This window comes from Cucurbita pepo, chromosome 6, assembly GCF_057944985.1.
Source record: "Cucurbita pepo subsp. pepo isolate OVF chromosome 6, ASM5794498v1, whole genome shotgun sequence".
Classification (NCBI taxonomy): domain Eukaryota; kingdom Viridiplantae; phylum Streptophyta; class Magnoliopsida; order Cucurbitales; family Cucurbitaceae; genus Cucurbita; species Cucurbita pepo.
Window position 1 is genome coordinate 2,596,299 of NC_141803.1, and position 22,578 is coordinate 2,618,876.

At 35.9% G+C, this 22,578-nt stretch overlaps 2 protein-coding genes across 2 annotated transcripts; one reads left to right on the forward strand and one right to left on the reverse strand.

Annotated features, from left to right (window-relative positions):
* Positions 1–483: 483 nt before the first annotated feature.
* Positions 484–8,464, reverse strand: LOC111796751 (uncharacterized). The gene is made up of 16 exons (XM_023679502.2): positions 8,255–8,464; positions 7,904–7,971; positions 6,592–6,685; positions 6,288–6,466; positions 5,405–5,455; positions 5,113–5,169; positions 4,512–4,632; positions 3,974–4,040; positions 3,815–3,856; positions 2,955–3,060; positions 2,761–2,871; positions 2,159–2,230; positions 1,966–2,067; positions 1,834–1,880; positions 1,432–1,459; positions 484–1,120 (listed from the first exon to the last, which is right to left on the reverse strand). Exons 2-16 carry the CDS (start codon positions 7,919–7,921, stop codon positions 956–958), a joined length of 1,260 nt encoding a protein of 419 aa, XP_023535270.2. The 5' UTR covers positions 7,922–7,971; positions 8,255–8,464; the 3' UTR covers positions 484–955.
* Positions 8,465–9,384: 920 nt separating this feature from the next.
* On the forward strand, positions 9,385–21,485 carry LOC111796684 (uncharacterized). The gene is made up of 11 exons (XM_023679413.2): positions 9,385–9,689; positions 9,945–10,131; positions 10,914–11,031; positions 11,642–11,738; positions 12,528–12,634; positions 16,156–16,278; positions 16,435–16,588; positions 17,077–17,137; positions 17,226–17,599; positions 18,612–20,232; positions 20,714–21,485. Exons 2-11 carry the CDS (start codon positions 10,004–10,006, stop codon positions 20,979–20,981), a joined length of 3,051 nt encoding a protein of 1,016 aa, XP_023535181.2. The 5' UTR covers positions 9,385–9,689; positions 9,945–10,003; the 3' UTR covers positions 20,982–21,485.
* The last annotated feature ends 1,093 nt before the right edge of the window (positions 21,486–22,578 follow it).

The following is a 22,578-nucleotide window of genomic DNA, read 5'->3' on the forward strand; positions in this document are numbered from 1 at the left end:
ACGAGCTAAAACAGACAATATCTACTAGCGAAAGATTTAGACTGCTACATGACTTTTTTTCAAAAATCCTTCTTTTTGAGACTTATTGATATGGATGCGCGTGAGTTTAGGGGTTGGTCTTATCAGAAAGTTGTGGGATTGGATAGACACAGTATAGCGCATATGCTCATCCAAACGAGCCTCAATCTCTGTGACTAATAATAAATCCACGACTAAATGAAAAGCCATGCATGATGAGATGAAATTCATGGAGGACAAACATATTTCTCATAGAATGGGAATCTAAGCCCCTATGAGAAGATATTAGGTACACGTCTATATCTAATAAGACATCATATAGGCGAAATCAGGCACTCCCTAGTCCATCACCATATCCCATCAAAGATAAATTACAAAACAAGGATTATTGGTAGAAAGCGATTGACAGAAACTCCTACTTGTATGAATTAAATAAGAAAATATGAAGGATTAAGACAAGTTGAATTAAATAAATGCGGATTAATAATGATAATGGCCACTGTATGGCAGAAGTCTACAATAATTCGAGTATGAAACAAAAATTTAAGGCATCAATATGCGGTATTAACTAATGAAGCAGCATACATGGCCTACAAAATTTATGCTGCATTAACCCGTACAAAAATATTGATTCTATTACCGATACCCTGATAAAGCCTAACTAACCAGTTTCCTATTTGATGGTTTGGTTTTAATCCAAGGATGAAGACAAACACTAGAAGAAATGTTGGCCTAGAGACGAAACTGCTACGGAAACATCTTTCATTGCAAGAAAGTTGCAACAAAAATAAGTTGTAGTCGCAAAAATGTCAGCAATGACGACAACTTGTCGTAAACATTCTTGCAACGGATATCTAGATTTGTGGCAACCTTGCAATGTTTTCTCCAAGAATGTTGCAAAAAATATTCATTGAAATGGCTTCAGCGACGTTTTTGTTTACGTCGCTGAAGGATTTTCGCAACTATTCTGTGGCTTTAGCGACGAAATTTCGTCGCTAAAGACAGTATTTCTTGTAGTGAAAGGAGCACAACAGGAAGAGATGTCGATACCGGCAACCTCCATAGCATTGCAGACCCATTGCGGCACGTCACCCTGAGGAAACTACAAAACAGCAAAGAAGCTATAAATTAGACAAAATAACGGCTATAGTGCGCAACAAATTGAACAGAAAACACACAGAATCCAGTCAATTGGAACGGCTATTGTTTTTTATCTCTCCTTTTCTTTTTCGATTCACAAAAATTTCTGATGTCATATCATTAAAATATTCAAGATACTGAAGCAAGTCATGAGCTAAGCACTTCATAAAATTCGGGTGTGTGCGCGCGAGAGAGACAGAGAGAGAGAGAGAGAGAGAGAGAGAGAGAGAGAGAGAGAGAGAGAGAGGGAGGACTATTTCCAAGAACCAGTACCATTCTCTGCAAGAACTTGCGAACGAACCTGCAAAAGTGAGCAGGCTATTATTAGAAGCAATTACAAACCATGTCCTGTATAATAAAACTTTTATGTGGCTTATTTTAAAATCTTCGTGAAGTGGTTTTTCCTTCTTTTTGAAGAAAATTAAGATGGATATTTTTGTTGTTTATTTTTTTAAAAATAATATAGAAAAGGAAAAGTTCAATAATAGAATCACTTTCACAGGTATGATCCTTGAAATAAAATCTCTCTTTGTTTCATTTTAGATTTTCTAGCAAAAATGAGTGGATGCGTGAAGATATAAATAATAACTGGGCATTGAATTTTACAAACTTGGAAACATAAATAGGAGGGTAAACTACACTTCGCCCTTGGATGGTACAAAATGGAAAACTTACTCTGGGAATTGCCCCTGAACAATTGAAGAATGTAGATCTCTGCTAAGCTGTGAATTTTTAACACTTCCCACAGTTAGTTCAATAAAAGAAACAAGATGGGAAATGTATTTTAGGCAAGATAACGTCCCATACCTTCATCATGTAATATAAATTGTGATATGAGAGTAGCTGAGAACCCATAGCATATTTTGTAACAAGACAATGAATGTAGGCCCTCGTATAGTTCCTGCAGACCTAAGGTAGTAAATGATGAAGCAGATGCATAATGTGTCTCCTTAAAATGCAAAGAACTAATTACTAAGAAGCCAAAACTGTCGAAGTATACCATGCAATCGCATGTAGGATCAATGGGACGGGTATCATCAGCCATCACTTGGTGTTTTAGTTTTAAAACTCCCTGCGGTGAATACCACAAACGGATTAAGCTCCAAGGGGTGACTAATTAAGCAAGACTATAACTGAAAGAGTAGAAAAAGATTATCCCTCATTTCCTCAATCCCAGCACCTCACAAGTCAACAAATAAATAGTGTTGAAGACAAGGATAATTGCGTAATACACACAATCATGCACAAAATTATACCTAAAGAACATGCAAACCAGACTTAGAGATGCAGCCCTTCTTCAATATGATAATAGTTCGATAATTTATAGTACTGAAGGAGATACTAGTGTGCATCGCACGAAGAAAAATTCATTGCTGAACCGTTTTTTGATAATGGTTATGGTATGTGCCATGCCACTAGACAGATTTCTCTCAAGTAAATCATTGATTTTGGTACAAATACATGAGATCTAGTTCCAATCACTTATTTTTTAATTAATACACACACACACACACATAAATTTTTTGTATCTGGTTACAATGACTTTGTAGCAAAAATGCAAATGCACATACAAATTGATCCAAAAGCTCAGAATGTTTTCACCTCAGGTATGAGCGCTGTGCCAAAACGAGCAGTACGGGTTGGATAAACACAGTCATACATGTCGGCACCTAACGCACTACATACTACAATGTCCAATGGATAACCGACACCCTGACAAGATTATAAAAATCAACAATAGAAAGAAGAAAACAAAATGATAGCATGAAGAATTATAGAATTATAAAAATTATTACCATAACATATCTAGGTTTGTCCTCGGGCAGTGAAGCAGTACATTGAGCAACAACACGCCAAAATGAATCTTTATCTTCACCACCTGCCAGACCGCCAATTGCATACCTGTTGAATGAAACGGCAGTTTCAGAAACTCAACTATTGAAGCACACAACACCATAAAGACACTTTTGTTTGCAGATGAATGAAACGGTAAAGGTTTCCTCAGAAAGTAAATAAGCGAAGCAAAATGAAAGGAGAATCATATTCCCATAGGCTAACTATTGTATCAAATTGCACAAGGGATTTTTCGACTCTGGGAAGATGGGTGGTGCATTCTCTCTCTTGCTCTATCTATCTGGTGAAAATGGAGATATTAGATGGATTCTAGTAGTTTTAATTCAGAAGATAAGTCATTCTCTATTAGTTCAGTCTCTTTCCTTATTGTTGTTTTGAGTTCAAACTGAAGGAAAGAACATGTTTTGAAAGCTCTATTTCAAAACAAAATTAAGTAGGACAGCAATGCTGAAGTCAGATTTCAGAATGTTGTGTTCTCTAGGATTGGGGCAGATGAAGAAAATAAAAGTAGGTTGCTTGAAAATAGAATCTAACGGATCGTAACCCTAGGAAATTTCTATTTGTTTAACGTATGAGGTTATTTTGCTGTATTGTTTTTGTTCTCCTTTGAGATGCCTCCTCCACTTATTCCTTTGCGTTTTGTTATCTTCAAAGAAAGTTTTTTTTTCCCTACTAAAAGAAATCAAGAAAGTTAGAAACCCACAGTTCGTAAACACCTCCCATAAGCTACTGCATTTTATGCATCCAACAATGTCCAAAATAGGATTAAAGAAATCATCCAATTAAAGTAGTGTAAACTTGCCCTGGCAAATTTCGGTCAACCAAGCCTCTGACGCATATGTCCCTGCCATCAGAATAAACAATCAGATCATGCAAGCGAAAGTTCTGGAACTGGAGGGAAGGACAAGATCATACAACTCGATGAGGAACAATTAACTGAGAACGTTAAATTAAGTTATACCTTAGGACTGGATCCAATCCACCTTGCACAATGCCAAATAAATTCTGCTCATGAGGTCTCTTATGTGCTGAATATAAAAAGTATCGCAGCAAAACAATTCTTAATTATTGAAGTAGAAGGAATTTAAATGACATACTAAGACACCATTCATATGATTGGTCTAAATTTATTTGTGGAACATCCATAAATTGTGCAGCATAAAAGGTTGCAGGTGAACAAATAAATAATAAGTCTCAAATTATAAAGATGGATGATCTACGGACAGGGAAAAAGCAACGTTTGAACATGTGCGCGAATAATGCTACATTAAAATAAAAAAACTAACAAATTACATTCATATAGAATATAAAAGTAGGTTAACTCTACAAGTCAAGTAAATCAACACTCAACACAAAGAAATATTTGTGCTTACAATTTATATAAGCGCTTGAAAAAATTATAAATATTTATAGTCCATGTTCAGGCAAGTGCTTCAACCTTTTTTTTTTTCTTTTTTAAATGCACTCTCTCTATATATGCAAGTACTGGAAAATTTTACCTGCTATACATCTGTCAATCCACCGAAGAGTACGGTACATGGCCTCCTCAATTCTTGGACCTGTAATGGTTGTTCTTACTACATCATCAAGAGCCATAATAATATCTGCTCCAATTCTGTTCTGTGCAAAATTGAGGGAAATAAAAATGAAGTCACACAAGGAAAAATAGAATAGTGCATTTAGAGCATTCTAGCTTATGAAAAATTCATGCCAGGTCTTGATGTGGTGCGAGCAATATTCAACTGTACACAAGTGAATGTCATGCTCATAAAATTTATGTGCCTCGTCAAGAAAAATAAAGATCTTCATAGTAATAACATCTTAACATTCTAACAATTCAAGAGCCAGGAGAGAAAGAGATGAGCACTAATGGAGTGGACGTGTTGTCAACCATATTTGATTTAATTATTTTCATTTGAGCAAGCAGTATCTAATGGAGTGGACGTGTTGTCAACCATGGGGCAAATGACTGTCCATTACTATGAAATACCCTTTTTTAGGTTACTTATGTAAAAAGAATAAGACTACATTTGTTTTTATAAGAAACCAAAAGTATACGAATAATGTCACCAAGTATCAAACAACCATATCTTAACCTACTTGAATTTGAATTGATTCCTCAGGAGTCAAAAGCATTGGCTTCCCATCAACTGGAGACTGAAGAAAGAAAACTTGCATTAGTTTTTTTTCTCTTTCTAAAAGGACTAGAGAATTAGAGCACTCTTCAATAAATCAACAAAATTATTAGCCAAAAGATAATGCTAAATACACTTGTCAGCTAAAAGCTGTCCTATGCATAAATAACATTAACAACTTTAAGTTAACACTGAGAATGTTTATTTCTTGCTCAGAGAATAATAACAATAATGATAATAAAACATTGAGAAAGTACCTGAAATGTTACACCTTTTTCAGTGATATCAGCTAAATGCAACAATGAAACCTAGTGAACATTGAATAGAATATAACCTTCGTTAAGAAAATACTATCAAGAAAGCTAATAAAAATGGTATAAAGAAATTATAACGACAGTAGGAAAGTTAAAAAGAATAGTAGAGTAAATGGAATTTGGGTTGGTATTTTATAAATGCATATTCTGATGAATCTAGCCATACTAATCCCATACCAGATCCTGTACTTCAAGAGCTTAAAAGTTCATTATTTCAGTTAGAGCGCTGGTTTTGAGACAGCCAACTCCTTTGGTTGAATTATTTCAACGTCAGCGACAAACTCTGAGGTGAAGTGTCGAGCATCTCAAGGAAACATTGTCTCCGGCAGCAAGTTGCCTCCTTAACTCAACTATGATGTTAACAAATACATATCTAAAGACTTAAGACTATTAGACCGTGAGTTTTTCCTGTGCAGATAATATTCATCTACAATAAACTATCGACCCAATGTCCTATCCTATTAATAATTTTATCTAATTACCCTCGCCTGGTGTAATATAAGTTAAGGATTCATCAGCACGTAATATCAGTGATTATACTAATACAATAATGTCCAAGTAACATATTAGGTGAATTAAGTTTGAAAGGACAAAAATTTTCAATCCTTCCAAACTTTTTTTTCTTTTTTCTTTTTTCCTTTCCTTTTTTTTTTTTTTTTTTTAAATTTAATTTATTTTATTTTATTTATGAAAATCAACATTTCCTTGAGAAAAATGAAAAAATCCTTCCAAACTTCCATAAGGAAGCAAGAATGAAAAGGAGTTGTAAATGTAAGAAGATATAAAAATAAAAATGGTAAAGATGAATCAAACGTAGATAAACAACCATTTGAAACCCGCCAGAATCAGTAAGCATTGCTCTGGGCCAGTTCATAAACTTATGGAGACCTCCCAGTTCATCAATAAGCTCGGAAGTAGGACGAAGTGCTAAATGATATGTATTTCCAAGTATAATTTGGCAACCAATCTCTTCAAGCTGCTGAGTTGTCAACCCTTTAATTGTCCCTGTAACCAGATAAACTTAATTTCAAACCCAGCTGCGTGCAATTGAACAAATGGTAGAGATTATAAGTGATATGTTTTCCGCAAGGAATGCATATGAGAAATTGGATTGCCATCGGAAATTATACCTTGTGTTCCCACTGGCATAAACAGGGGTGTTTGGCAGGTAAAGTGGGGGAGAGTGAGTTGTGCCGCACGTGCACGATTAAATCTTCCCATGATCTAAAGGAACAAACGTGAGGGGCAAAAAAAAAAAAAAGGACCTTTTAATAGCACAGAATCATCTGTCAAGTATTATTCAACCATGGACCCATATTTTGCTGACCTAGCTCTTTAATAAGAAAGATAAATGCGTGTGTATTATTTCTAAACATTAGCCCCCAATAAACAACTACGTGATCAGAAGCAAAACACATGAGTAGCAAAATATTAGATCATATAACATATTGTTAGATTTGTATGGCCGAGACACAACTCTTCTTTCAGACGCTTCATTTACTAATACCAGTAAAAACGATTGAATATATAACATCTCTCTCTAAAAGAAATGGTTGAATGAAAATTTATTAAATCTTTAACGTGAGGAGACAAAGGATGAATTTCTTTCGAAATTGACCATTTCTTTTTTTCGCTCTCTTGTAGAGTTTGTATCTTTGAGCATTAGTTTTTTTTTCATATCATCAATGAAAAAAGTTTCATTTCTTGTTCTTTTTTTTTTAAATACCAAAGGCACATCAAATTCAATTGTTCTTTGCAAATGAATAAGAATACAAAACTTATTTGAATAGTAAGTTAATTTATTAAAATATTAAATTTTGCCATGTTCAACTTAGATATTTAATTCTCCTTTCAAAACAGAACTAGAAATCGTCAAAAATCAAACAGTAAATTTTCGACAATTTACTAATGGCACATTCTAATTTCAACCAAAGAAAGCTCGAAGCAAGCTACAAAAATAATTTAATTGCAAATTAATCCACAGAAAAAAGACGCCCATGTTCAACAACAAAAGGCAAAACGCTCAAACATTATCAAACAAACATCTAATACATAAAAAAGAACACTAGCGAAAGTAGTCTTATGCAATCACAAAAGTGTCTAAATGAAAGATAATTAATAATTTCATCACTCTGTGTCCGATTTAATGAGAAAAAAAAAACAAATTAAAGTCCTAAAAATACACCCAGTTAGACCTTCTCTTAATTAGGAAATTACGAGCTAAGGGTGAAACATTTTGGCATGGCATAATTATTTTCTATGAGAAACGTTAATTAAACGGACACGAACCCAGAACTTAGTAAATAAATCACTACTCCAAATTGATGGAATACCAATGAGTTGAAAAGTCATTGTAACCCAAGAGTCTAAGCCACCAACATTGAAATGAACATGAATTAATAAGTTAAACTTAAACAAAAGTCGTGCAAAACGAAATAATACCTCGAAACGTAGCGCCATTAAACTAATATTTCAACTTCCCAAGTCCCCGCAGCTGCTCACGATTAGTACTGCATCAATAAGTGAAAGTTGCATAAAAGTTAAATCCATGAATAGCCCTGGCCCATAGATTAGCTTGATGATTTTGTTAAAAATGCGCTTGCGGGGAAAAAACAGAGCGGGTAAGAGTATAAGACTGAAGATGGATAAAATGTGTGCTTATTAATACCATCACATCACAAGCCTATTAATATGGCTGATACTGCAACGCGAATAAAATTAAGACCTAGTTTACGTACGTAATATACAGCTCGATAAAGAATATGCGGTCAGCAAACAAGAAAGGAACCGTACCAGGTTTCGTTCTGTTCTTGCACGGAGAATAATGTAAGATGGAGATCACCGTGTCGGAATAGAACTTCGATGGACGGCGATTTACGAACTCTAGTATAAATGGAGATGGCGGGTGGAAAACCCTAACTTGGATTGAGGCGCCGCCGGCGGCTCCTTTTCCTTGGTTTCCGTTCGCGCGTTGCACCTTGGCAATACGGTAACGTGCGCGCGCACTTGTCTGGTTTAATTGTTTAGTTTAAATATTTAGCTAAATTAGTAAATACACATTTTTCTTAAAAAATATTCTTAAAAAAAAATTAAATGTCTTTACCTAAAAATAAACCGTAAATAAATTTAAAATATGATTAATATTATTTAAATTAAAAATATAGAAAATATCGATTATTATTACCATTTATTAAAACACTTAGATCTAGATGCATCTCGGACATCACCAAATTAAATCAATGCCGAGCGAGTGTTGTGTATTTTGTAGATAATACAGGTGTGTGTCACGGTTATGTTCGTCTAAGACATGTTACCTATGACCGTATGCCCGTGCCACACCAAACATTTTATTTTATTTCATGTTGTATTGCCTTGCTATTTTTTTGTATGACTGTTCGACGAAATTATGTATAGTTTTGTCAGACTTGAATTGTCTCAAAACGTACTATAAGGGGATGCAACTAATTAAGTCGCTGTGTTGTTTTTATCGCTTATAATCTATAACATTTCTTTTAAACCCTTATTTCAATCTTACTTTTAAAGTATATTTCAAAAATCTCTTTGCCCCGTTTTCTAAAACGTTATTCTCAAAACAAGGCTAGAGGCTCGAGCATACGTTGTTTTGTTGGAGGTGACGCGAATTTAAATTGGCTTGACTCACTCGTCGTTAGGAGTGAGTGTTGTATAATCGCAAAATTCGCCTATGACACTGTGCACATAAGATTGACATTTAAATATTTTTAACGTAAAATAAAAAAAAAATCCCCAAAAAAAAAAAGTATTTTATTTTTTGATTAATATAAATAGTCATTTAATTATTTGTTTGTTTTCTTAAAGAGCTCAAGGCTAAAATGGTAATTTAAGGCATGATTTAATTGAAAGCGGTTTGACCCAAATATATTTTATCCGCGAAAGAATAGAATATGTCTGAACGCATTTCGGGTCATAAAATGTCAAAATCCGAGAAAACAATCCGAAGAACAAGCGCTCTCTGGAGTATCGGTGCAAGCAGTCGAGCGCCATTGGAATCTAACTCTTCAACTCTTTAATCTCAATCCCAATTTCAAGCTCCCACTTATTTACTTAATGCAAGACGAAGATCCATAATCTTTCGACTGTCTCGAGTTCAATCCGATCTACAGAGCACTTTCATACTGCCATTGACGATCTACTAATCCGGCCTGCTCGATCGGAATAGTTGGGACGATACACCGACTGAAGACCAAAGGTTGGAATTACTAGTCTCTGTACCGTCACCTTCTGATTTATTCAATCTAGCAGCTGCTATACCTGAAGCTTTCTACAGTTGACTGATCTTTTGATGCTTCTTATTATGTCAATTTCGTTTCATTTTGGTTGAATTTTGAACACGAAATGATAGTTCTTCTCTTTACTGAAGGTTTCCGAATGTATCAGCATCCTCAAGCTAGTCCCCGACGGCATATCTCTGGTTAATTATGTTTTTTCCCCTTCTTTTTTGTAGTTATACGCATTTGCAGCTCAATATTCAGTTCCAGGGGGTAGAATTGTGGTTTTTGGAAAATGCAGCACGTTCCAGCAACAATCGAGGAACAGTTGTTATTGAAAGCAATCAAGGAAGAATGTGCTTGGGAGAGCCTCCCGAAACGGCTGCAAGCAACCTTGTCCTCCAAAGAAGAGTGGCATAGAAGGTTAGAAACGGCTGCAAGCAACCTTGATTTCATGTTGTATTGCCTTACTATTGTATTTTATGTTTGTATGACTGTTCGGCAAAATCATGTATAGACTTGTCTGGTTGTCTTTAGGTTTTATTTGGACTTTTTTGGTAGAGCAATTGTTTAGTAGATTTAGGTGCGTCCGCAGGTGCAAATTATCCTAGTCTGTCTGATAATTGAGGAATTTGCTCACATGTGATTTTTACATTTCACTCTTATACTACGAAATATAGATATTTTACACCTTGCTAGAAAGGTTAGAGTTCAAGTGCACCAGTAACAAAGTGCTTATAGGAGAACAAGTTTAAGTTATGGTAGACACCTATTTAGGATTTAATATCTTACGAGTTTTTTTGACAATCAAATATGGTAGAGTTGTAGTAGGGTCTAGACAGTTGTTCCATGAAAATAGCTAAGGTGTGTGCATGCAAGCTGATTTGGATATTAACCCACATATATTTGAAGATCACAAATGATTTGTGTCACACTCATGTAACGAGGCATCATTAGCCAAAATGTTCTTACTCGAACTGCAGGGCAATGATCGAGCTGTTGTTTACCTATGACTAAATCAGACAAAGTGTCACCTTAAAATTTTAGTGCAAACACTCTGTTTTGTCATTGTTCCCTGTCACTTAACCATTGAAAAAGCTGGCAGGCTAATTGAGGGATTCTAATGCAAAAAAAGAAAAAAAAAAAAGAAAGAGCGTTAATAATCCAAGCTCCCCTGAAATATGATGCATGTTATTATCTTGCAGGATTATTGAGCACTGTATAAAGAAGAGGCTCCAATGGAACACTAGTTTTGCTCGCAAAGTATGCAGAGAAAGTGAATATTATGAAGATATGATGCGGTATCTGCGAAGGAACTTAGCGGTCTGTGTTGTAGCAAAAGTTCAATTATTTATCGAATTAGTGTCGCTTTTATTATTGTTAAAGTTCTACTGCAGTATATATCTCTACCTAAATGTCTTGCAAGGCACAACTACTGAAACTTTTGTTCTCAGAGATGGTTGTGATGTTTTGATCTTGATAGTCCATGTTTTATACTTCTATCAACTTGGAGTATTACCACGTGAGGATTGTAGAAAGACTAGCTTTTACATCTTATTCTGATACAAAACCATATATGCTGTAAAACGAAGACCTAGCTTTGTTGAGGCCCTAACGAAAGGGTCGAGCATAGTGGCAATTGTCCTTGGAATCAACCCAGTAGTAATGAGTTAAAAGCCTTTTTGGGGTCCATTCTTTTATAATATTATCTCATGTGTGTTGACCGCAAATAATTGCCGCCCTCTAATTCTGGATCCAAAGAAGGTTGAGGGTTTCAGGAAAGAGATCTTTGAGTACAAAAAGGTTTTTTGGGATCTGGACTCTGTTAGAATTTATGAACAAGAAAATTACATTGGCATGCACACATATGGTACTAACTTGTTTAAATTTTCTTTTACCGTTAGCGTTTAAAACAATGATGTTTTTCTTGCAGCTATTTCCTTATCACCTTGCGGAGTATGTTTGCCGCGTAATGAGAATATCACCTTTTAGATATTACTGCGATATGCTATTTGAGGTCATGAAAAATGGTAAGAGCCTTCTTCCAACTTGTGCGATGCATTTACTTGTGTAAGTTCATCAGTTAAGAATTACTTAAGTGTACTATACCAAGTTTTTAGGAATTAACGTGAGTGATTTTGACTTCAGATATTTGTTTTCACATCCTTCTCCATTTTTTGCATTAATTGTATGAATGATGCACATTATGAATTCAAGTAGAATAGGAATCTACAAATAATTGGCACGACATCTTACATATTGAATGGAATATAATTTGCACCGCATAGATTAAACCAAGTGGTCATGGAGGAAAAGGTTCCTAATATCTTTTCAAGTTTACAAATTACTGATTTATTTATTTATTATTTTTTTTTTTTTTAGGTTTGTATGGTTGTTCCAACTTTGAACTTAATGATCATAAGGGGTGGGAGACTTGGGTATCAAATTAAGAAAAAAAAATTTGGAATGGGTTTTAAGAATTTCTTCCATTAATTTGATGATGTTGGCTCAAGTTGAGTTCCTGGTGTTTCACTAAATCTCTTTCTCCAATTAGTATCTTTTCCTACAATACATGGTGGTCCTAAATTTAGTCGGTTACTCCTTAGTGACTTGCTTTTTCTTGAAAGACGAGGAAGTGGTGTGTTTTGTTAATTACAATGACTTAATAAAATGAATGTTTAGATCAAATCAGTGGTATTGTAATGTTTAAAGGAACACATACTATTGTCTACTTCATCCCTTCTTCAGCATTCGATATTAGATGGCTTTTGATAACTACTGTTACTTGACAATTTCCGTGTGCTTTTATTTACTTGCAGAGAATCCTTATGATAGCATCCCAAATTTCAGTGCGGCCGATGCGTTGCGGTTGACAGGAATTGGCAGGAATGAATTCATTGATATCATGAATAAGTGTAGATCCAAGGTACTGGAGTTATGTTTGTATGTTATTTATGGTTGATCTAATTGTGACCAAGTTTGTAAATTCATTACGCTTGTTTAAGGCACATGTACTCACTATTTTCTAACAGTCTTCTTATTGAAGTGTGCTTAAATACTTGTTGTCTGTGTTTAATAGACTTTTTACATGTTGCAATCAATAGATAAGTCGTGCTAACAATTATTGGCTTACTGTTAGTTGGCTTGGTTACAAAATAGCTTATAATTATAGACTCATAGTAACTAACCTGTTATGCTGTTAGCCTATATATCTTCAAATATCGATCAGACCAGTCTAATGAGGAACTTCTAGTGGAAAACAGTGAAGGAGGGGGTTTATTTCTTTACTGATAAGAAACTGAATTTCTGTTATCAATGGTAAGGCATCACAAGATATCATCTGTCACGACCTGATTTTCGAGGCTTCGAATCTTGGACGGTGACTAAAAAGATGAAGGCAAAATCAAATAAAAATAAAAGTAAAATAAAATAAAACTAAAGATAAAAATCCAATAAATTTAAATAAGAAGAAAAAAAGTCAACAATACCAAAATTAAAGTTATAAGGCGATATTACAGACAGAGAATAGAGTGATAAAAGTAAATACAAAAGACTCAAAAATGTAAAAATGGACTAACACTCTAGAACGACCCCCTCTATGACCGCACAACTCTCGAACACTCATCCACCTCGACCGATAGCCTGCGAACACCTGAAAAAGAAAGGAAAAGGATGAGTATATAAATATACTTAGCAAGCAACCTACTTGTAGATTCTCATCACATCCTTAATCTTGTAAGTATCCATGGGATTTACTTTGGGCTCTAGGAAGTTCGGGCCGAGGTTCCAATGGTATCTAAGCAACTAGGTACCCCATGTTCTGAGCGGGTCTTTGAACTGAAGCATACCCCTAGGGGTCCATACTAGTTTTCCAATCTTTCTTTTTTACGACTTAGGTGGCTTGCCTTGCTTATGCAATGAAAGATCAGTGTGTTGGTCAACTATTAGGTCAACCTACGTGGTCCCCTGCTACCCTGCTTAGGGACGGGTTTACAGCACAAGGGTTCTGTTCATGAGACCCATGGCCATTTCCACTAGGTTTGGGCACATGTCGCGTTACCCTATCCGGCAACGCCTAGCTCCACAGTACAGGAACCAGAGTAGAGTCTGGACGGTACAATACCGGAGCAGAAAGAGTAGTGGACAGACTAGTGACACTGTTCACACTGCTATAGCTTGATGAGCTACCTTGGTCATTCTTGGTAATCGTGGAGGCCTACGAGGTTCTTAGGGGCTTCTAGGCAGTTTAAATTTTGTCTCTTGTTTCCAGGACGTTTGGGGTTAGCTTCTCGGGCCAAACCAATCTCTGGGTGCACACAGGTCTAAACCTCTGATCACTCACGATCCTGGGGTGCAAGGTCTACTGGAAACGTACTGAACTGGGTCAATATGTATACCACACTAGCTGTAGTGTCCTAGTCTTAACTAAGCTCTTTCATGCATGCTTTACGAGGGAGATATTCCTATCGATCACCTAAGCACGTAATCCACAATTCAAACTTCACCTTAGACATATCTGGGAACCGAGGAGGTCTATTGGATTCCTAGGGCGGCTAGGTGGCTTAACATGGACTTCCGACTCCAAGCTGTTTGTTCTGACTCCTAGAGTCTTTCTTAGTCTTAGAGCACTAGGGTTTGGACCTTTTGACTGTCACTCACGATCCTAAGGTGCTCAGTCTATTGGAGCCATCCTGACCTAGGTCATCGTCTAACTAACCTGACTCTAACACCCTAGCTCTGTGTGGATAATCACGCTCTATACAGGGAGAATACACAATCAAACACCTAGAGCTAACATATACTATATCATGCACACATACAAGCAAACAAGCTCAACGAGGAGATAACATCTATCAATCACCTGGAGCACAAATCACAAAAGCCCATCCTCCTTTTTGACACAGGAGAAAGCATATATAACAACATTCATCACAAATCTCATCATAGGGGTATTTTGGTAATTTCATACATCATGCATAACGTACTCATCTATATTGCCCAACTCGTATTTTAGTCATACACATTCTCTTTCTAGCTTAGCATAGTACATAACACAACATTTTGTTGAAAATCTCAAACTAAAGGCATAACGGTATTTTACCATAACATTACATACAATACATGTTCCCAAAAACGCCCTTTCGAAGTCTTAACATGTACTTTCTAGCCACCTAAGATAAAGAATGCACGCATGCTAGCACGTCCTAACGATCCCTACAAGTATTACTTGCCTAAAGTCCATGTGGTTACTTACCCATGACGCATGCCTTCCCTAACTAGCTTTTTTGCGGGTTAGAAGCTCAAAACTTTCTGAAATCTCTCTCATGTGCTGTCACCTACGCATTTGACTCCTTCGTCAAAATTTCTAGATTTCCAAACCAGTTTTCGATTCTTTTTTATTTTCTTTGAATGTTCATAACTTTCTCTACACAACTCAAATTAACTTAGTTTCTTCATGACAATTGTCGACTTTTAATCCTTCTTTACTAAGGTAATTTCTCATAATTTTTTGTCAATCATAACAAGAAATAATCGAGTTCAAATATCACAAAAAACTAAAAATTAAAAAAAGAAAAACCAGCTTCTTGATGTTCATTGGAATTCAACTTTATGGTATGAATCAATATCAACATACTAAAAATTTGGAACTTAATCCCAAGAAAACTCTTGACTTCGAAGAAAAACCAGAATCAAGAACCCAAAAATCATACCTTCCTTTCTTTCTCGATTCTTGTCGGAATTGAGTGGTTCAAAAGCCCATAATAGTTCTCCCGAGGCCACTGAGCAATTCTGTGAAGAAACACCGGCGAAATTCTAACTCTAAATGGATGTTTGGAGCATATTTCAACTTTCTCTCTCTAACTCTCTTGCAAGAATCTTTAAACCCTCATTTTTTTCTCTCTTTACATTCTCTTTTTTTCTTTTTCTTCATTTTTAGCAAACGGATTAGGGATGGTAAAAATGATCAATTTACCCCTCGGGCTTGACTTTGAACAATTTTCCTAATTTCAAGATATCCCACTATTCCTTTATTTCAAGATGCTTCAAAGAACTACTCCAAAGGATTTTCATATGATGATGAATGCTTCATCGTGTTCTTTTTCATGCAGTTGACATTACCTAGTAGCACATCTTTTGCAAACATATTGTAAATGCACCACAACTAGAGACCTCACTGAACCCCAAAAACTTATTGAAGTTTTCCTCAATATGGAAAGCGCAAAAGAAGTATGTATATTTATATACATGTTCACTACAGATGAACCTTTGTGGGCAGAAAGCCATGAATTTTCAATTAATTTATTGTGTACATTTACACCGGTATTGTCATTTTTCCACCTGCAAATATTGGGTTGTGTTCACATCACCTGTGGTGCTTTTTTTAAAATCATGTTTCTACATTGAGGTTGTTTATGCTAATATTTCTTTTCCTCCTTTGAATATCAGAAAATTATGTGGAAGTTAAACAAGTCAATTGCAAGAGAACTTTTACCGAATCAACCTGTGGATTTTGTTATCGAACCATGGTGGGGAGTTTGTCTTGTAAACTTCACATTGGAAGAATTTAAGGTAAATTTGGAAAGAATCATAGTGGCAACAAACATCAAAAAAAAAAAAAAAAAAAAAAAAAAAAAAAAAAAAAAAGCATAAATGATTAGCGTGTCTATTTTCTATCATTTGATTTGATTTGATTTTTTTTTTTTTGCTACTTTTTTAAAAATGTAGAAACTCTCAGAAGAAGAGATGGCAACAATTGACAAAGTTTGTAAGGAGGAGGCTAATTCATTCATTCTCTTTGACCCAGACATTGTAAAAGGTCTCTACAGAAGGGGATTGATCTACTTTGATGTTCCTGTTTATCCAGATGACCGTTTTAAGGGTAAGCAATCAAATTTTGACTATATTTTTTTCTTTTGGGTTAGATGGCAAATGAGTTTCTTTATTTTGGTATTCTTCCTGTTATTCAATTTTCTGGTCTGACACCTGAAAACCGTCCTATTAATGTATGGACTGTGTATCTCATTTTCATTTAGAAGTCAAATCTTCTGTTTGCTGGTTTATCTGATACAACCATATGTTAATGCCGTATCATTCTTTGGCTACTACTGTTTGTTTGAGCTTCTTTACAATATTTTTCTTTCGGTATTGTGATTTCATCTTATATACGTGTCAAGTGTCTAGTTTGACATAAACAGTTTTGTGGTCTTAAACTTGGCTTGTAGAATTTTGTTAATCTAAATTGTTGCTGTGTACTAGAAAATGTTACATCTAATAATAAGGGTAAATGTTTGGCCTTATTGGTTGGAACGACTCCTGTCCTATGTAAGAGGCGATGAATTGGAGATACTAATACTTTTATTAATTCAGTTTCAAGGCTTGAAGGGTTTGTTTCCAACCGAGAACAGTCCTATGAAGACCCAATTGAGGAGTAAGGCAATTATCTAGTGCAGCTTGTTTCTTTTCTTTTTAGTATTATTTCTCTGACTGGGCCTTATGAAGAAAAGTCTATCATTCAGGTTATTGTATGCAGTTTTTGTTGTTTCAAGTGAAAATGCAACTGTGGCTGAACTGGCGACGACATTACAGGCTGAGTTATTGCAGCTACAGGCTGCTGCATCTTTTGCGTGTAGGTTGGGTTGGGCAGTAAAAGTAATTGATCCAGCATCCGTTCTTCAAGATACTAGCATACCTAACTCTCCACGAGCAATTTTCGCTGATGAAGATGCTTCTCTAGCTGCTTCAGGTTCATCAAACATGTTTTCTGATGGTGATGGTTCTCAACAAGGGTATTCTGGGACAGACAGTTTGGAACCAGATTCTGCTCATCGTGTTGCTTTTGTTGTAGATGCTAATATAACATCATATCTCATGATGGGATCAGTTTCACCAGGTCTGTCTTTTAGCTTCAGGTTTGTCTTGTAGCTTTTTAGTGGTTTTTTTTAAAATAATTAATTTATTATTTATAATAACAGTATCATCATCATCATCATCATAATAATAATAATATTTTTTATTTTTAATTGTACAAAGTCTAGTTTCTTTTTCCTCATCTACTTTAGGATCAAACTAATGAAACAAAATTTATCGAATGAAAAGAAACAACCAAGAAATGTAGAACTAAATATCCTACAAAGAGAAATGAAAACCTGGCTAGGGCAACTGATTCTTTATCTTAGATACTTCATTATCGAATTCCTGAGGATTATAAAGTTAATTATTTCAATTGGATGGGCTACATTTATGGGTGACTTGATGGTCTCTGTTTGTGTTGACAGCTTGTCTATTAAAATGCTTTGAAAGGAAGTATTTTGGTGATTCCAGATCCAAATTGAAACCACGTTAGTTCATGTAATTGCAAATGCTCCCAATGGTGGCTCTGTAACCACCAAAACTAAAGTTTTCTTCTGGTTATGTCACTATAGCTGATTCAGTTCTCTTTATTTATGATTGTTTCAGTTTTTAATTTGTTCAATCCCTCAGTTCCTAACATCAAGGTGGACTATCATGAGGGAGGGAGGAAATCAACTTTTTTTTTTTTTTTTTTTTCAAATCTCTAGTTCTGAGTCTTAATTTACTGGATGGATTTATTTACTAGCTTTCTTAGCAGATTCAATTGAATATTTTTCAAAAACTTGGCATAGAAAGTTAGGTGGCGATGTAGATATTTGGCATTTTGAGAAAGTTAATCAAACAAGATGTACAACTTGCCTCCCATCTTCTTCTATGCCTGCCCCACTTTCCCGTAGGTGCCTTAGCTAGTGCTGTCCTTGTATATGGATAAATATTGTGCCTGTATGTTATCTTTGTGCCTTACTTTGTAATATATTGTTATGTATTTATTATGAGAAAATGTAAGCTTATGCATTTGGATCCCTTATTCTTACTTTTAGTTGTTTTATCAGGACTGAAATCCCATGCTGTAACCTTGTATGAAGCTGGAAAACTAGGCCATGCTTGCATCGCAGATCTTTGCAAAGATCTTACTACCTTAGAAGGAGCAAAATTTGAGGGTGAATTGCAGGAATTTGCAAACCATGCATTTAGCCTACGTTGTATTTTGGAATGTTTATTGGTAGGTGGAGTTGCCATTAATAGGAAAGGAGAGGAGGGAATCTATGATAAACAAGATGCTGAAGTTTCTGACAACAATGAATCTTCATCTTTGATAACACACACTGCTTCAATTGAAAAATTAGAATCCTTGACTATGGATGAAGGTCAGAAATGTGTTGATGATTCTTGCAGTTCTGCAGTGCTCCTTGAGGGTTCTTCCACATCTGAATCTCTTAAAAGCGGCGCTAGTGATGACATGAATTCTGCTACCTCTTTAGATGGTGGGACTTCCTCTAGTCCAGCATCCGATCCAGTTCCTCATCTCCAAATTGATAACAAATCAATGCAGATTGATGAGCTAGATATTGGAGGAGAGTCATTCAAGAGAATAAAGAAATACCAAGTTGATATTCTTCGCTGTGAAAGCTTGGCTTCTCTTGCTCCTTCAACATTAAATCGGTTGTTTCTTCGCGACTATGGTGTTGTTGTCTCTATGATTCCTCTTCCTCCTTCATCAATTCTTCCTGGACCAACAGGTCCTGTCCATTTTGGTCCTCCATCTTATTCATCTATGACACCTTGGATGAAATTGGTTTTATATTCAACTGTAGCCAGTGGGCCACTATCAGTTATACTAATGAAAGGGCAATGTTTGCGCATGCTTCCTGTACCATTGGCTGGCTGTGAGAAAGCCCTAATATGGTCTTGGGATGGTTCAAATATTGGTGGCCTGGGAGGAAAATTTGAGGGAAATCTTGTAAAAGGAAATGTACTTTTACATTGCTTAAACGCATTACTCAAATACTCAGCTGTATTGGTGCAGCCCCTTAGTAAATATGACCTTGATAAAACTGGGAGAGTCATTACCGTTGATGTTCCTTTACCCTTGAAGAATTCTGATGGCTCAATTGCTCAAGTAGGTAATGATCTGGGTTTATCTGAAGAAGAGATTTCCGACTTGAACTCCTTGTTAATCGTTTTAGCGAACAAGATAGAACTGTGGACAGTTGGTTATATTCGGCTGTTGAAACTCCACAAAGAAAGGGAGTCGGAAAACTTCTCTTCAGATGACAAGACCTATGAATGGGTACCGTTGAGCGTAGAATTCGGGATACCACTCTTTAGTCCCAAGCTATGTGATAATATTTGTAAAAGAGTGGTCTCATCTGAATTGCTTCAATCAGATTTACTGCAGAAGCATCATGAAGCAATGCAAGGATTGAGAAAGAGATTACGTGATGTTTGTGCGGAATACCAAGCAACGGGTCCAGCTGCTAAACTTTTATATCAGAAGGAACAACCTAAAGAACCTTCCAGACAACTTATGAACTATGCTAGTGGAAGGTGGAATCCACTAGTGGATCCTTCATCTCCTATTTCAGGAGCTACGAAGGAACATCAGAGATTTAAGCTTGCTAATCGGCATCACGGTCGTACTGAAGTTTTGAGTTTTGATGGTACCATTCTTAGGTCTGTGTGCGTTTCCTTTTATTTATGTTGCAGAATTGATAGAACGAGGTGCATGAGGTTACTAAGCTTGCTAATCTTGCATATGATATCCCGTTTCTTCACCTAAAAACAACTTTTAAGAAATCTCACCTCCAGGATTTCATCTAGATTTTTAAGCTGCTTGTTGAGAGTCTCTGCTAATTTTTCTGAAACAGAAAATTTGGAGGCGAATAAGAACATTACTAGAACTCCGTTAACTGCGTCCTTTGTCGTTAAGTCACCAACTTCTTTGACCTTCCTTGTTCTGGCTTCATAACTTTGTTTACTGATGGCTCTCCAAAAGATTGAGTAGTTTTCGTCTTCTGCAAAATTTTGTTCTTATCCTTTCTGTCGCTCTCCAGTGTTCCTAACCAGAAGTATTTGGGTATTGTCATGATTGTAAGCATCTGTAAAGGCAATAATCTTACATATCTTGCACTAAGATTATGAACTATATTTTCAGATCCTATGCTCTAGCTCCCGTAGACGAGGCTGCCACAAGGCCAGTTGAAGAAGCCCATTCTACTAATTCGACCAAAGGCGAATTAGATGAAGCTGACAGCAAGGAAGTAGTTCTCCCCGGCGTGAATATGATTTTTGATGGTACCAACCTACATCTGTTCGATCTAGGTGCTTGCCAGCAGGCTCGTCAACCAATCGCCTTAATAGCAGAAGCAGCAGCAGCCTCAGCAGCCTCAGCAGCCTCAGCAGCAGCAGCTGCAACTAAATAGGCCTCAGCCATTGACATTCACTTGGGTAGAAGAACAGACAAGGTAATTCAATCCAAGTCAAGCCTGATAAGTGAGTCTGTCCATTTCTATTCTGATTTTTTTCACATGTTTCATCTTTGGGGTGACTAAACTGAACGAAATTTCAAGATTAGGTCCGAGGTAACGATTACTGTTTCTTTGTTGGCGAATCGTTCCCGTCTCGAGCATATCTCTCTGGGATGCATATTTTGTTACCATTGTTTGGTAGTATCCATGATTTCAAGAGAGTCCAGTTCATTGCTAGCTTCTAAGTGCTTCCTCCCAAAATAGTTTATTTTTTTACCAATACTTTTCAAGGTTTCATTCCTCCTTATTAAGGTAGAGATCTTGAACTGATCTAAGCTATCATATTTTGGTTGCTTGCTTTTTACACCCGACTTATTAATTTATGAGAAATTCCGCAGTGGCAGCAGTTTTGAAGAGTTCATTCTCTGTTAAGTAGGTGATTTTAATTCCCAGCTTTAACAGATAATCTCTGCTTCAAGTTAGTATCAAGAACCATGCAGAGTGGTAGAGAGATTTCTCATTTTATTTTAGGTTTTTATCTTGAATGTGTCATGTTTGTAACTGATTGAATGTGTCATGTTTGTAACTGATTGAATGTGTCGTGTTTGTAACTGATTTTGAAATTGATATATATATATATAGAGTGGAGTTCCACATGATTTATATCGATTATATTCTGAGGTGTTTGGACAATATTTGCTAGCGGTGGATTTGAGCCGTTATAAATGATATAAGAGTCAGACACGCAGTATGACAGCGAGGATGTTGGTGTCCCAAAGAGGGTGGATTGTGAGATTCCATATCGGTTGGAGAGGGATGGCCAGCGAGGACACTGGGCTCCCAAAACGGGTGGAAGATCTCATTTCGGTTGAAGAAGGAAATGAAGAAGGGTGTGGAAACCTCTCCCTAACATGTGTGTTTTAAAACCGTGAAACTAACGGCGATACGTAATGGACTAAAACAGACAATATATGAGCAGTGAGCTTGGATACGCGTATTAGTTTCAAGCATCGACAAAGTTCGGTATCTCTTTCTCTCATTTTTCATCTTTTTGTGATTGAGGTCAAATCGTTGAAGCTCTCATCTCTCTCCCTGAATAGAAAATGAATAGACAATAGAGTGAGTGAAGATAGAAACCAAAAATTACCCAACCAATGTAAAAATTACCCAACCAATGTAAAAATTACCCACCCACAATAAAAGAAGAACTTGAAGGAAAAGGAAATGAATAGACAGTGCAGTGAAAATAGAAATAATAAATTACCCAACTGATGTAAAAATAACCCACCTGCGTAAAACAGGAACTGAAGGAATGGGAAATGAATAGACAATGGAGCGAAGGTAGGAACAAAAAAAAAACAAAAAGTTACCCAACCAATGTAAAAATTACCCACCTGCGTAAACGAAGAACTAGAAGCATCCAGGAATGGTAAATGAATAGACAGTACAGTAAAAATTAGACAAAAAAATTACCGGATTTATTAGAATTTAAAGAACATTAAAGAAAAAAAAAGGAAAATTAGTGAAAATTATTTAGGAAAAATAGGGTTTT